This window comes from Cyprinus carpio, chromosome B5, assembly GCF_018340385.1.
Source record: "Cyprinus carpio isolate SPL01 chromosome B5, ASM1834038v1, whole genome shotgun sequence".
In the NCBI taxonomy this organism is placed as follows: Eukaryota; Metazoa; Chordata; class Actinopteri; order Cypriniformes; family Cyprinidae; genus Cyprinus; species Cyprinus carpio.
The window spans coordinates 32,854,916-32,869,426 of NC_056601.1; the positions used below are offsets into that span (position 1 = coordinate 32,854,916).

General features: G+C 39.2%; 1 protein-coding gene across 5 annotated transcripts in view; it reads left to right on the forward strand.

The window, feature by feature from the left end:
- Positions 1 to 14,511, forward strand: part of LOC109084894 (proteoglycan 4-like) — a 92,076-nt gene that overhangs the window by 22,411 nt on the left and 55,154 nt on the right. For 3 of the 5 annotated variants that reach the window (XM_042723201.1, XM_042723200.1, XM_042723203.1), the window contains one exon: positions 1,412 to 5,221. In XM_042723201.1, the coding sequence (XP_042579135.1) occupies positions 2,237 to 5,221 (2,985 nt within the window). In that variant the 5' untranslated portion in view covers positions 1,412 to 2,236. Of the gene's footprint in view, positions 1 to 1,411; positions 5,222 to 8,488; positions 8,551 to 14,511 lie in introns of all 5 variants that reach the window. The other 2 variants (XM_042723202.1, XM_042723204.1) reach the window with 1 other exon arrangement.

Genomic DNA, 14,511 nt, shown 5'->3' on the forward strand with positions numbered 1-14,511 from the left:
AACGTGTTGATGACACATTGTCTGTGTGAACATGGTGTGCAGGGGTATGCAAATACATATGTTGACAGTTCAGACAGGACCACTTTGGCAAGTTACTTGAGTTTATTGAAACACAATTTATCTTTGGTGGTATGGTTCCTTATGGGGGTTCTTGCTCCAAAATTAATTGAACATACAAGAGCTTTAACATTAACCCCCTGGAACCATCAGCTTGGAAATACATAGACAATTAAGACAGTTAGTAATATCTTTAAAAGTGAACAGTGCTAATCGTGTAGATGTGGCAGTGGGTTGTCTATACTGTAGCTTGGTTATGAGGATAAGTGACTCTCAGCAGTGAGGTCCATGCCAGCCGGAACTTGAAAGCCTTAGTGATCTGAAACAAAAGAAGATGACAACCAGAAGGTGCACAGTAATATGCTCATGCTTATAATGGGGAGGGAGGGAGGGTTGCGAGCGGTTGAACATACTCACCGAACAGTAATGCCACGTATACTGTATATGTCCCATGTCTAATAGGAGAATGGTAGTGATTGGAGCGATTTGACAGCTGACCACATCAGCTGGTTGTAGCACTATGCCTACGTGGTCTGACTGAACTAACGCTCCGCTCGATTCAGATGAACTTTCCAAACATGGCCATAGGCTAATTAGCATGTGAAACTAATATTCTTTTGCTACATTCAAGATATCATATATAGAGCTGTGACATGTAGCTTTGTTGAGTAAGATGCTCTGTGTTATGATTTAGTCTGACCGATTCCCCATCTGATAGGAAAGTCTCACTGAGCAAAGTCTTGTACCACAAGACACGTACACAGACATTTAACATCCTCTCATGACTCAGCGGACTGTGATTGTCGGATCACAGACACAATGCAGTGCCTGGTAAGAGTGACAGTGTGATAGAGTGTGTTCAGAATTCCCTGTGGCGATCAGCCGTCATGCTTGTGCCTCCATGTGCCAGGGGGGTTGCTTAAAGACAAGCCAAGTTAATTAGCGTTGTCAGTCTCTACCCCTGAATATCTCTTAGCCTGCCCCTTCTGAGACACTGCTGAGTTGAACACCAGCCCCAAAGCTACAGACAAGCTAAAAGTACTCTCAGTGTCTATCTCTGTCATATATCTGACCCTAAACTATTTTTATTTCGTAGACTGCCTCACTAGGAAATGGAAGGAAATCAAAGGCTTGATTTTTGGGGAGAACTCATGAAATAGTAGCTTGAGACAGTTTTATACTTGAGGAATCCTATTTAGGTACTTATGTATGTTCTCAGGTATGGTTTTATGTTAAAACCAACTTTTGTGTATGTGTTTGTCAAAGTAAAACATGATTCAGAAATAAAATAAAAAATTTTTTTGGGACATTACTGAACCTACTTTCTTTTTATTTCTGTTTCCACTTTGCTCAGATGTTCCAGTTCTGGTCCTGTCTCAAGAAAATGATGAGGTGAACGTCTCAAGTAAAGAAACTCAAGGACGAATGTGAGAGATAAAAGTCAGCTTGAAGAGATGCATTGCCTAGTCCTGGACTGTCAAGATATGCTACACCAGAGAGGACTGTGCATACAAGCTTTGAGTTGGAAAGTAGGGCATTAAAGGTGTCGGGACATCCTCTCACTGGTCAGCCTGAAAACTGTATCCCATTAATATTTTATTTGCCTTGATATTTTTAGGACAAGCATGGTTACAACTGCTGCAGACGTACATAGTGAGAGTTATGTGACGTGAGATTTTGCTCTTGGCTATGAAACCATGATGCAGACTTCTGGGACATACTCGCAAGCTTACCCTGCCAAAGTTTCATGTTCTTCAGGACTTACACAAAGAGAGTATCACCAAGGTCATTGCTCACTGAGCGTTTAAGTGCCCCTTGGGACTAATGGGGCTGAAGCTCAGGATACACCCAGTCCCTCTTTTGCATAAAAAAACACTTGCATATAAAGACTCTTCGTGCCAAATCCAGAACCTACTCTGACAACATTACCACAAAGACTTACACAGAAACCCTCAGTCATGTGACCTGAGGAAAGGACCAGTCACATGCTCTGCTGCCATCGGCTGGTCTATTTTATTTTTTTTTATTTTTGTTACTGCAGCATTTGTCATGTTCAGAGTTTGCCAAATATACTGTGTGCTATAACTGATTTTTTTATCTAATTAATTGTTCATTCATATTTGACTTGTGAAATTAGACCAAAAAAAAAAAAAAAACAGTCAATTTTTTATTAATATCTATGGTCCATAATCTACTCTTGGATAACATGGTGAGCAAAGAGCCCAACCATTTGCCAACTGTTCACAGCCACAGCAATGGCAACCCAGACAAAACACCCACCACAGTGACTGTGCGCTCAGTGCTCCTCAACCGGAACTCTCCAGATATTGAAAGCAGACTTAAACGGAGACGAAATCGCACACAGCAGGTACGCTTTAAAGATTTGGAGGATGATGATGAGTCTAAGGATAAAAATGCGAAGGCGAGAAGTAAGAGCCCAACAGAGGTTCCAATCTGGCAGAAAGAGTTGACAAATGGGCCCTCGCTGGTGGGAGCAGTCCGTGGGGACATGGAAAAGACAATTGGAGCAGTGACAGCATTTTTGAAGAGAGCGCCACCGCACCCACTTACCCCTGGGCCTACCAGACGCTGCTGGGTCCCAACACATCCATGTTCGCTCACACTGCCGCTGCCAACTCAGCCATGCAGGAGCACAGCCATCCAAACCTCACCCAGTTTGCAGAAGCCTCCCTCGCTCTCTGCCATGCAGACTCGCAGTCACAGCCTGGGTGGAGCCGGGGATTACGGAGACTCCTCCGATGAGCTGACTGCACAGGTCTATGTTCCACCTTGTAGATCACAGAAGAGCTCTGTCCAACATTGTACCCCTGCTGAGCAATCAAGGTGCCAGAAAACTGAGGACAATCAAACTGCCTCTGCGGGTACATCAACACAACTCCAGCCATGTTCTGCTGTGCCACAAAAACAGTCTAGAAGGAGAGGTAGGAGGAAATCTTTAAACAGAGCAGCAAGTGATCCTGGGAAACCTGAGCCTCCTTGTACTTCTCCAACTAAAACTGTGCACAGAAGTCACCAACTGTCTAACCAACTCAAGAAGCTTCCATCCAAAGTTGTGGCACACAGAACTTCAGATATCGTGCCTCCGCAGCGTTCCCCCACACCCAACACAGTTCATAATACGCCATGTAGTGTCTCTTCCACACAGACTGAATCAAGCAGTGATTCAAAAATCCAAACTGTCCCAGATAACACAACCTCTGAGGTAGACCCTGCATCTTGTACATCTCACACGGCACCACCTCCATCAATCACATGTCCCAAAGAAACATCACATTGTTGCCCACCGCAGGCTGCTGCGGAGAACATAAATTTGACCCCCACTGTACCAGAGCCTTTGTGCACTACCACAGCACAAGTCATATCCACTGTAACCACACCCTCAACACATGGGCAATCATGCATGTCTCCTATTGAGTCTACAGGGCATTGTTGCACACCTGGTATTCAGAATATGGCAAATTGTAAGACTCCCTCAGTACCCGAGCCCCAATGCATTCCAGATTCATATACAGATCCCACAACTCCTGCTCAGTCCACGCCTTGTTTCCAGACGTTGGAGGAAACTATTCCTTGCTCCAGCACAGCTGGCTCCAAGGCAGCGTCCTGTTCTCAAGGAGCACATGCAGTTGCCTCTGTGTTCAGCTCCACACAGCCATGCCAGAAGACTCCAACTGAACCCATGGCATATAGTAACACTTCAAATCAACCTGTGTACTCTGTGATATCTCCAACACAACCTGTAACTCCAATTCAGTCTGTGCCAAGATGTATGAGTCCTAAACGGAATGAGCCATTGGGTAGGACCCCTGCCCTTCCTGTACAGACTCCTATATCAGCCACACACACCCCAGCACCTGTTCAGCCTTCATCATCTTGTAAAATTCCAGTGCAGTCTATACCATACTGTGTCAAAGACAAACCAGCAACCTTTGGCTCTCCCACTCAGCATATGGCATCTCATAAGATTCCTACACAAACCCTCCCTCACAATTTGATGTCATTTTCTCCGGAGCTGTCCTGTGCCACTACTCCACACCCTGCTTCACACTTTAAGGGCCTAGTTGCAGTTGCGGCACATGCCATTCCTGTTGCACAAACTGCTGTACATTGCATTTTGGATCAACAGAATGTGGCAACCCATGTGACTCCTTCCATGCCGGTTCTGATTTGTAGCCCTTCCACACAACCTGCGCCAGGTAAACTTTCTGTCCAAGCATTGCCACACTGCAACGCTAGTATGCAAAATGCAATGTCTTGCAGTAATCCATCTCAAATCATGCAACACTTTAAGACACCTACTCAAACAGTATCACACTCCAAATCATTTCCACAAAACATGTCACCTGTTATATGTCCACGCGAGGCAATGATGTACGCTAGTAAACCCCAGGAAACTGTGCTTCCCCCTGCTAATTTCAGGCATTCTTTACCTCCTTACGCCTGCCCTCCACAGACTACTCTGCTGTACTCTAATTCTGGGGCGAGCCCCTCCCCTCCTCAGGCCTTCTGCTGCACTCAGGACAGACGAGACAGGAGAGAGTTCATGCTTCCTCCCCCACCACCTCCTCCTCCTCCGTACACCCCCCGGAAAGAGGGCTCCTCTACTCCTGGACAGCACTGTAAGCCTCCTATCCCCAAAGCTGAAAGCAACAATGCCGAAAAGGACAGAGTGAAAACTGGGGTAGTGAAGCCAAATGCTGAAGCAGGAACTCATCATCAGGTGGGTGAAACCCCACCTCCTATCCCTCCCAAAACTAAGGCAAGAGCTACTGTGAGGCCCACCTGTTTAAGCGGCCAACGGGCGATCCTCGGCCCAGAATCCCAGGCCAGTGCAAACCACTTGCCTCCTGCTGGGGGGACAAACCCCCAGGCCCCCCTTGGACCAGCGGAGGGCCAAACAGACACTCTGCGGCAGGTGCAGGAGCTACTGGGGGGGCTTATGTCTGGGGCTAAGTGTAAGCTGGACCTGGCAAAGGCAAAAGAGAAACTGTTTGGCCCAAACGGCCCTCTGTACGACATTGGGGCTCTGCAGTCTCAGCTGCACAGCCTGGAAGGGGTTTTGGAGACCAGCCAGAACACCATCAAGGTTTTACTGGATGTCATTCAGGATCTGGAGAAGAAGGAGGCAGAGCGAGACGGGTGAGTAAGCCAGTGAGTCAAAGAATAACGTGGTAAGAAGAGAAACTGTGAATTTCAAAGCATATTTTGTTGGTAAACTCAAATGGGTAACAGCGGTGATTCTCTTCTTTTTTGTGGTTGGTACAGAGGAAAAGAGTGAGACATAAACAGCAGGAAATTGTTCCAACCCTCTGCTTTTGCCTATAATCCTATGTTGATTGTCATTAACATGTTCCAGCAGTGATAGCTGTGATGCTTTCTAAACCGCCCTCCCATCTGTCCACTCATCAAGTTCATCACTGAGGGATATGATTGTTTTTATGAGAAAGGACTCAGAGCGTGTCTTCTTGCTGAGATACTTTTCAGATTTCTGTAGACTAGAGAATGTGCCAACACATTTTACTTTGAAAAATCTCAAGTAGGATGTGAGAAGACACATTCAATGATTCAAAGTGTTTGCCATATTCTGAGCGAAGCAGCTTTGAGAGACATCAGAAATTTATTACTTTTTATTCAAAAAATAAAAACATTCAATGAATTTAAATTAAGAAAGCATTGTCTGTCAACAAATAATTTAAGCATTTTCAAGATTTGACTTTTTATTATTTTTATTCTAGTCCTCTCGTACAAACTTAAATTTATGTGGTCTGATATGTTGCACAGTGGTGCATGACTGCAGATGATTGGAGTTCAAATCCTGCTCAGTCCTTCTCATTTTCATTAAAGGGGTCCTATTATGCTCTTTCAAGGTCTTGGATTTTGTTTTGGGGGTGTACTAGAACAGGCTCTCATACTAGGTTGTGGCCTTAGATTAATTTAAATTTGAACAACAAAAATACAAATAAAACTGTAGAAGCTGTAAAAAAGAACTATATTTAAAATACATTTATTTCATACCAAATATAGTTCAAATCCATTAATATATTTACTGACATACCACTCAAGACATACTGATGTAAAAGTTAGAATTAAATTTTATTTGCAGTACTACTTGTATAGTATATTTATTTTTCACTATAGGGTCTAAAACAGAATATGGCAAACACTATTTATTTCGCTGTCTGATGCTACATTATATTGCTACATAATACTATTACATAGTTTTTTTTCAAGTTTTTCAACATGAATTTCTGTACTTAAAGGCACAATATATGAGATTATTTTTTTATTTAAATATCCAAAAACTACTAGAACAGTGTTATATATTTTGCTGACTTGTGTACTTACATTATCCCAAATGTTTCGAAGAATGTTTAAGTCCAGAGAAATAAGCAATTTTTACTAGTGACATGGGCCGTGTCCATAGAGTCATTGTGACGCCTGCCAATGACGTCATACACCTTTGATTTCTGGTTTTGTTTTGTAGAAAACATTGAAACACCAAAGACACTTTATTATGTCATGCATTTTATTAAACAGGTGATGACCACAGACTGTAGCATTTTAACAGAACTTTCAAAAATATCTAGTATGATAAAACAGCGCTGCTTTACCCCACATATGCACGACCGGAAGGAGTGGAAGCGGTCGACTGTGGCATAATAAAAGCTCCGCTGCTTTTGAGCCATGTGTCACGCTCGTTCAGCAGCCTCGTTTCACTTCAACGGCTTTCAGCCTCACCCTGCTTCATACTACGATGTTAATAAATCATCAGCCTAACCATGAACATGATTTCTGCCCGAGTCCCGTCAGATTGCATCGGCTGTCAAGACGACGACTCCCATGATTCCACACTCAGTCATGGCGTCATCAAACTACGACTTTGTTTCTTTGTTTCTGTTGAATATGCGCCCTCTAGTGGCAAAAACTTACATTTTGTGCCTTTAAGTTTACAAAAAACATATCAATGCAGTCCTAACACAAATGGATCAAGTAAATTGGCATTTTACAAATTTTAATTTATTGTGTTTGTTGCATTAATTAATTTGAGTTAACTAAACCAAACAAGCCATAAAAATACACTTCTGTGTGTGCCAAGGCTTTCATCATCTACAACATCATTTTAAGAGCATAATTGGTGATATGTTTAGTATGCATGTGTGACTCTGTCACGTTATTTCAAAATTAATCAAAACAAAATCCTTAGCCTCATTATCAGCCATCAGCTGTTCACGGGCCATGAACTATGAAAAAATGTTCAGCTCTGCTGTGCCCTGTCAGACACTGCTTAAACACAACTAAAAATGTATTTTTATTTCTTGAATAAGAAATGAACGCCATTATGGTATGATGGCATAATGATCATCATAAAAGCTTGATGATTAAGAATTTTTGATATCATGTGTCTGTAATGAGGTAGGGTTACTCGCTGATGGGAATAGTTTCTGAAAGGAAAGCGCCACCAATTTCATTCATCTACAGCAAAAATTCAATTTCCAAGATAAAAAGCAATAGGCTTAAATCTTTTAAAAATTCATGTCTGTGGCATACTAATGATGGACCAACTGTGCACTCAGATCTCAGATAATGGCTCTGTGTTCTTTTTGGCACATCTTTGTTCTGTATTTGTTTCTTATATAAGCTGCTGTTTTATAAGCTATTTATTTTCATACTGTATGTGGAAAATGCATAGGGTGATTTTTGTTGTTGTTTTGTGTGTAGAATTTCTCGTTTTTTTTTTTTTTTTTTTTTTTTTTTTTTTCATATTACAAATCTTTTATCGGCTGTTTTTTGTTTCCAGAGCTAACTGAAGTGAAATGACATGCCGTCAGGCAGAAACATGTAATTTTTTCCATTCTTTTTCAAATATGATCTAAAATGCATTTTATTTCAAATCATTGACATTTGCTACTGTAATTGCTAAGTTGGATTGCAGGCTACTGCAGAAGCTACTGACAGCCCAGAAGTCACTGCATAGTAGTTTGACTGGAATTATTCTGATGCTATTAAATGTCTTGATGGAGCAGTTCATCCAGGCTAAAGCACCCAGTTTGTTTTGTGGTTTGTTTGCACTTTTTTTTTTTTGGACATAATCCTGAATCAACATTCATTGAATGATATTCTTTTCAATCATTCATAATCTAAACCCTACACTAACCATACAATCAGAGGGCTATGATTGGTTAAGAATTTTTTTTTTAACACAAGCAACAAAGGGCATTGATCCAGGAACGATTCATGCTTGTGAAAAAGTCGGCTTGAAATAAAAATACACTTTCTTTTATTTTCTTAATGCACAATTATTTTCTTATTGTAAGTGATTAACTTGTACACAGTAATACAAACTAAAAATGTTTAAAAATGCAGTAACTTTGTTAACTTACTCTGCCTTTGAAACAACTTTCCTTTTCAGCTGATGTCACCAAGCTCTCTTATTTTTCATCCCCTTCCCTCCATCTGCATGACTCCATTCTGGTATGTATTGCCATTTCACAATATGATCGATTCCTAATGCATAAAATCAAGTCTCGTTATACATTTGTTTTTGTTTTGTTGAAAGCCCTATATTATGGAAGCAAACAGGTTGTAAATAAAAGTTCATGTTGACTTTAAGCATGCATCTGAAACTTTGACCAGATATATAAACTTCCAAATCCAAGCAGATTACAGAACAGAAACTTTTTTTTTCTTGTTTTCAAATGGAATTTTTAACTTCTCTCTGTAGCATGAAGCTTAGAAAGTAAATGGTGTCTGAATTTCTAGCATGCAAGCAATTGAACTTATGAAATGGTTCCTCAGGTCAGTAAATGTATGACAGTGATTATGAGAACTGAGAACTAGAAGAGCAGAGCTGAAGTCAGTCAGCGGACTCTGCCCTGGTTCATACATGACTCGCTTAAGAGAAGGTTTCCAGAAGACACTATGGCCTACATTAGGCCATTTTCTTGCTTTTACGAGGGTATTTACAGAATGCGGAAGTGGGACAGTGCTCAGGAGATAAAACAGCTCTGTGTACAGCAGAGGGAATCTCTGTTTTTTCTTGAATGACCATGCAAAACACACGCACACACACACACACACACACAAAAACAGACAGAGATCAAAACTGTCACGATTAAACTTACCGACATTTGCAAAGCATGCATAAACAGACTCACTCCCCACTAAAGCACACACACAACACTACAATGCTTAGTTTCCTCACATACGTGTTGTTCCTAACCTGCATGACTTTGTCTTTGTTTAGCATGAAAAGTGATACACCAATTGCAATGTGCCATATTTTCATCTTTAATTTCTTTTCAATGCATAATGCTTTTTATATGACTTCTGATGACAGAAAGTCTTTATTAAAAACAGGAACTTAATTAAATAGCATGAGTATTTTCAGTGAAGCAGGACTTCATAAACCCAGGTTAAAAGCAGAGCTAACCCCCTTCAGAATAAAAAGCATGAAACCTGACTCAACTCAACCTCAAAAGAGTTTCAAAAGAACATAAATCCAGCATTTATCGTAGTGGGAAAAGCCTTAGAAAGTAATGATTTTAAGTGAGGATCATTTGAGGCAGTTTGCTTCATATGGCCTATAATGCACACAAGGTTGTTTGTTGTAGCTGATGAAGGCCTGAGAACTACCACTTTCTTTTTCCTTTGAGAATGTTCAAACACTGGTGTGCGAAATTAGCTCATAATTGCTGAGGAGTATTGCTCGCTGCTTTGTTTGTGGCTCCTTTTAGTGTAATAACATGGAGAATGGTCTTAGAAAAGGTAGAATGAAAAGCAATATTCTATGACCAAACACAGCTCAGTTTTAGACCCTTAACTCTATAAAGCCTATTGTTTGCAAATTTCAATAATTATCAGCATGATCAAAACATTGCTGAAAATATGCTGTACATTATCTACTATATGCCTTCTGTCATCTGATTGATAGTTTGTACTATTGTCGCAAGAAAAAGGCATTTTAGTATAATTTATAAATGTCCACGTTAACTGAGATTTATAAAGTAAATGTAAAAACTTTTATACTGTTAGTAATATTTCAAGGAAACAACTAAGCTTTACTTGATTATCCACACATTTGATTAGATTTTTTTTTTTTTTTTTTTTTTTTTTTAGAAAAATCATGTTCAAATGTATCAAATATGTTTTTCATCAGGCTTTTGAGGAATGCTTATTCGTTCATCTCTCAAACATAATTGTATTTATGTTTGAGAGATTATACATACGTTCAGAAACTACAAAGCTTCGATCATAAAACTAAGCATTTATATTATTTTACTACATTTTGGGAGTGACAACTGATATTTATATGCATTGTATATTAGTAATCTGCTATACTGTTAAAGATGATGTCATTGATTTACATTACAATGTATCAGAATCCTATGATAAAAAATTAAGGTGCTTTTACTCTATATAATACTACAGTATATGAGCTACAAAATGCATTAAGATGATGACTTTTGTGTGTCAGGTTTGAAAGGTTTAGTCCTCTTTGCCATGAATAGTCTTTCTAGTTTAATGTCATGTTTAACAGTACCACATTTTCCATGAATTGTACCTTTAAATTAGTCATCGGAAAGAGGAGTCATGCAGTTGCAAAGTCATAAAATATGTACGATTCACTTGACCATCGTTGAATGTTTTTTACAGAGCGTTTTTTTTTTCTTGTTTTTACCTCCCACACATTTGGGGCTTTTACATTTGTGGAGGCTAATTGGAGTAGGCGTTGACCATAAGGCCTCGTCCAGGACCAGTTTCCTCAACCCCAGTCCCTTTGGAATCAAGAGGAGGAAACTGATCCGGGATCAGAGGATCCATGGTTATTTTACATCAACACAGATGGTGGTGGGTGAGGAGGCTGGTGTGTGGCTCATTCGATCCACGTCAGAGCCCAGAGAACACAAACAAGGCCGTGGATCAGCTGGGCTCCTGATACCTCTAAGCTCGGAGAATGGTCTTAGAAAAGCCATCGGAGCTCTGGAGCAGTCAACTCAACAGATTGGATAATCAGACTGCGCTGCTGTCAGATGTAATCGAGCACAAATGTTAGGTTTAACGGATAATGTTGTTTGGGTAACACGATTCGCCCATCTGGAAATGTGGTCAGCGTTGTTTTTTTCAGTGGACATACATTGGAGTAGAACGTGTCTGAGACCACATCGATTTGGGATATTCCTGAATAGAAAGTTTTAGTCTTTCTTTCTAACTATCGTTCTTCATCACCCCCCCTCCCCTTCCATCCTTCTATACATCACTATCCATCATTCCCCTCTCTCTTTCTTTCTTTCTTTCTTTCTTTCTTTCTTTCTTTCTCTTTTATCTACACTCTTAAAAATAAAGGTGCTTCGTGATGCCATACAAGAACCTTTTTGTCTAAATGGTTCCATAAAGAACCTTTCTGTTTCACAAAAGCTTCTTAGTGGTGAAAGAAGGTTCTTCAGATTATAAAAAGGTAAGAAATAGATGGTTCTTTAAAGAGCCTTTGACTGAATGGTTCTTTGTGGAACCAAAAATGGTTCTTCTATGGCACTGCTGTGAAGAACCTTTTGAAGAACCTTTATTTTTAAGAGTGCATAGTATGTTTTTTTTTTAAGTTGGCCACATAAAACTGCACATATGAGTTTAATGTTCTTTTTTTGTGTTTATTTTGTTTCTTTTTTATATTCCTGAACAGAAAGTTTTAGAAAATTTTAACAAAATTGAGATGATTTTACATTATAACATATACACACACTCACACACACACACACACACACACACACACACACACACACACACACACACACACACACACACACACACACACAGTGAGAGCAAGAAAAGTATTTTAATTTAAGAAAACTTTATCTCCCTTGTACAGACAGTCAAATGTTTTATTGAAGCATAAGATGTTTTTGGAAAATATCAAATCATACTAAAGAACATGATCGTCATAGATTATGTCAGTTATGCATATCAATTTCATTCATTTACATGGTTATGCTACTAAAATTATTTGTAATCGACAAGTCTGCATTGAATTTGAATGCAAAATGAATGCATTTTCACTTGCGGTCTCAGACTTTTGACCTCCATTGTATTTGACTGAGATTAGACCTGATCATGTTCCGAAAGTAGTGGGATGAATTTTACATTCGTGATGTACATTTGTAGCACTTAATTTTGTTTGTTTTCTCCTTGAAAATCTTTTGTGCGTTCCAATAGCTCTCTCTGTGAGTGTGTGTGTTTGAGAGCGATAAACAGCCCTGTGTTTGACACTCTCCCTCCCACCTGCTAAACATGACTCAGTGTGCTGGAGTCTAGATCTTAGCAAGTTAACATGCCAAACTCACACCTGCACATTAGGAGGCTCTCGCTCTTTCTCTCTCCATGCTTGCACGGATGTGTATTTTAATGACTGCTCAACCAGCTTACAATGAAATGATGAAAAAAAAAAAAATCCATTTCAAGCCATTTCAAAGCAAATGTATACATATTGAGAAATGCATCAAACAGCAAAATAAAATCTCAAGTATCGAGATTCGTCTAGTGGCCACAGTCTGGCTGTAAACTGATATTATATAAACTGCATTTCTCTGTGATAACAGCAGAACCCTTGAATCTGTTTAGTGAAATGGTTTGCTCTATTGATCCATAGTTCGGATGAATAGATTCAGGCTTGATTCATTGCCACCAGGCCCTGTTTGCACTCCCTAAATGGTGTTTATCTTGTGGTTGTCGTGTGGCGTGACTGCAGGTTTACATAAGAGGAGCCAAGGAGTATGAAGTCAATTACCCTGCACCTCCACATCCACTTTACAACACTGAGGTTATTTATCTGGAAAGTGACTCCTTTAAGTCAGAAACAAGTCAGACAGGGTGTTAGACATATGAAAGAGAAAGAAAGAGCAGTGAATACAGACACATCTAAAGAGGTTTGCTTCAGTCGCTGCAGTAGTGATACTGGTGATGCATATGTGTTAGCAGATATTGTTTTATATGGTAATGCAGCCTAAATGCAATTTTTCTTTGAATCATTTCCCTTTTCTTTCTCCCTTTTTTTCAACTTCTGGGAACATTTTCCAGCTTTTCTGTCCCCAAAAGCACACAAAACCCATTAAAAAAAACACTCAGGCAGGCTTTCTGTGAATGTCAATACAAACTGAATTTGTCTAACCAAAGATTTATTCACTTACAGTGTGATATCTTTGGTTAGACGAGCACAATTTGAGCTGATTTTAAAGTGCTGTAAATAGCTATCTTTTTTTTTTTTTTTTTTTTTTTTTTTAGCAATTTGTCTTTTCTCTATAAAGCATAGCAAAAAAAATCCATCATTTGTTTACAGTCGCCAGTGGCACCTAGCAGCGCTTTCAGAAATGTTTAATGCAAGGTTAAATGTCCAAACAAAATCACTCTAGAGACATATGTTTATCCAACAGTTAGTGTGGTTTAGGGGGCAAACAAACACACACTGATGCTCCCGCTGTGGCAGTAAAGACACCGTAATTAATCACACATGCCCCGAAGGCATCCGTTTAGTGCTCATTTCTTCCTCAACAACTACAACCAAGAAAGTTCCATCCATTTCCATTTTGTTTCGTTAGTTGTTGTGAAGTGCATTGTCAAAGGATTTCATTACACTGCTTTTGGTCGCCAAAACCCAGAGTAAAGTACATTAACAGTCGCTTGATTACACAGAGATTATGGTCTGCGGTCAATAACCATTGTGCCCTACAGCAATATGCTTAGTTCCAAGGGGACGGTCCCTGCAATTAGTGTGCTGTACACTGCTTTCAATAAAACACACCTGATAAATGGCGAATAACTAAAAATCTTTACAGAATTAACTGTGATACACTAGCTAGAGAGTCTCTTGGCTTCCAAAGAGACGATTCATTAGTCTGGCTGAAAATATTTGATGCTAAATCAAGCTGATTTTTTTTTCTGTGTCCTTGAGATGAGAGGATGCAATTTTGTTTTGTTTTTTGTTTGGCCTTTGTTTTGTGTTTTACTTCTAGTGTATTTTATGTTGTCGATTGCCACAGTATAATTTGTAAAATCAAACTAAGATGCATTAAAAATTGCACACTTACTGTTGTGCACTCTTTAAAAAATGTTTAGGCATCAATTTAAGATTTATGAATATGATTTGCATATAAAATTGTCATCTATTTAGATTACAAATTTTTAACATAAACTAACAAAAACTTAATGTAATGCATATCTGTCATAATGAAACGGGTAAGAAACAGGTGTGATTTCTGCACTCCACAAAAATCATGGCATAGTTTATTTTTTAACTATTTGCATCAATTTAAATAAAATAAAATCAATTACAAAAAAATAAAATAAAAATAAGGTTTGCTGTGGAACAATCAATATTCAGTTAGTTAAAATATATGAGATGGAAATTTTATATTCAATTCAAATACATCCTTAATTAGTAATATT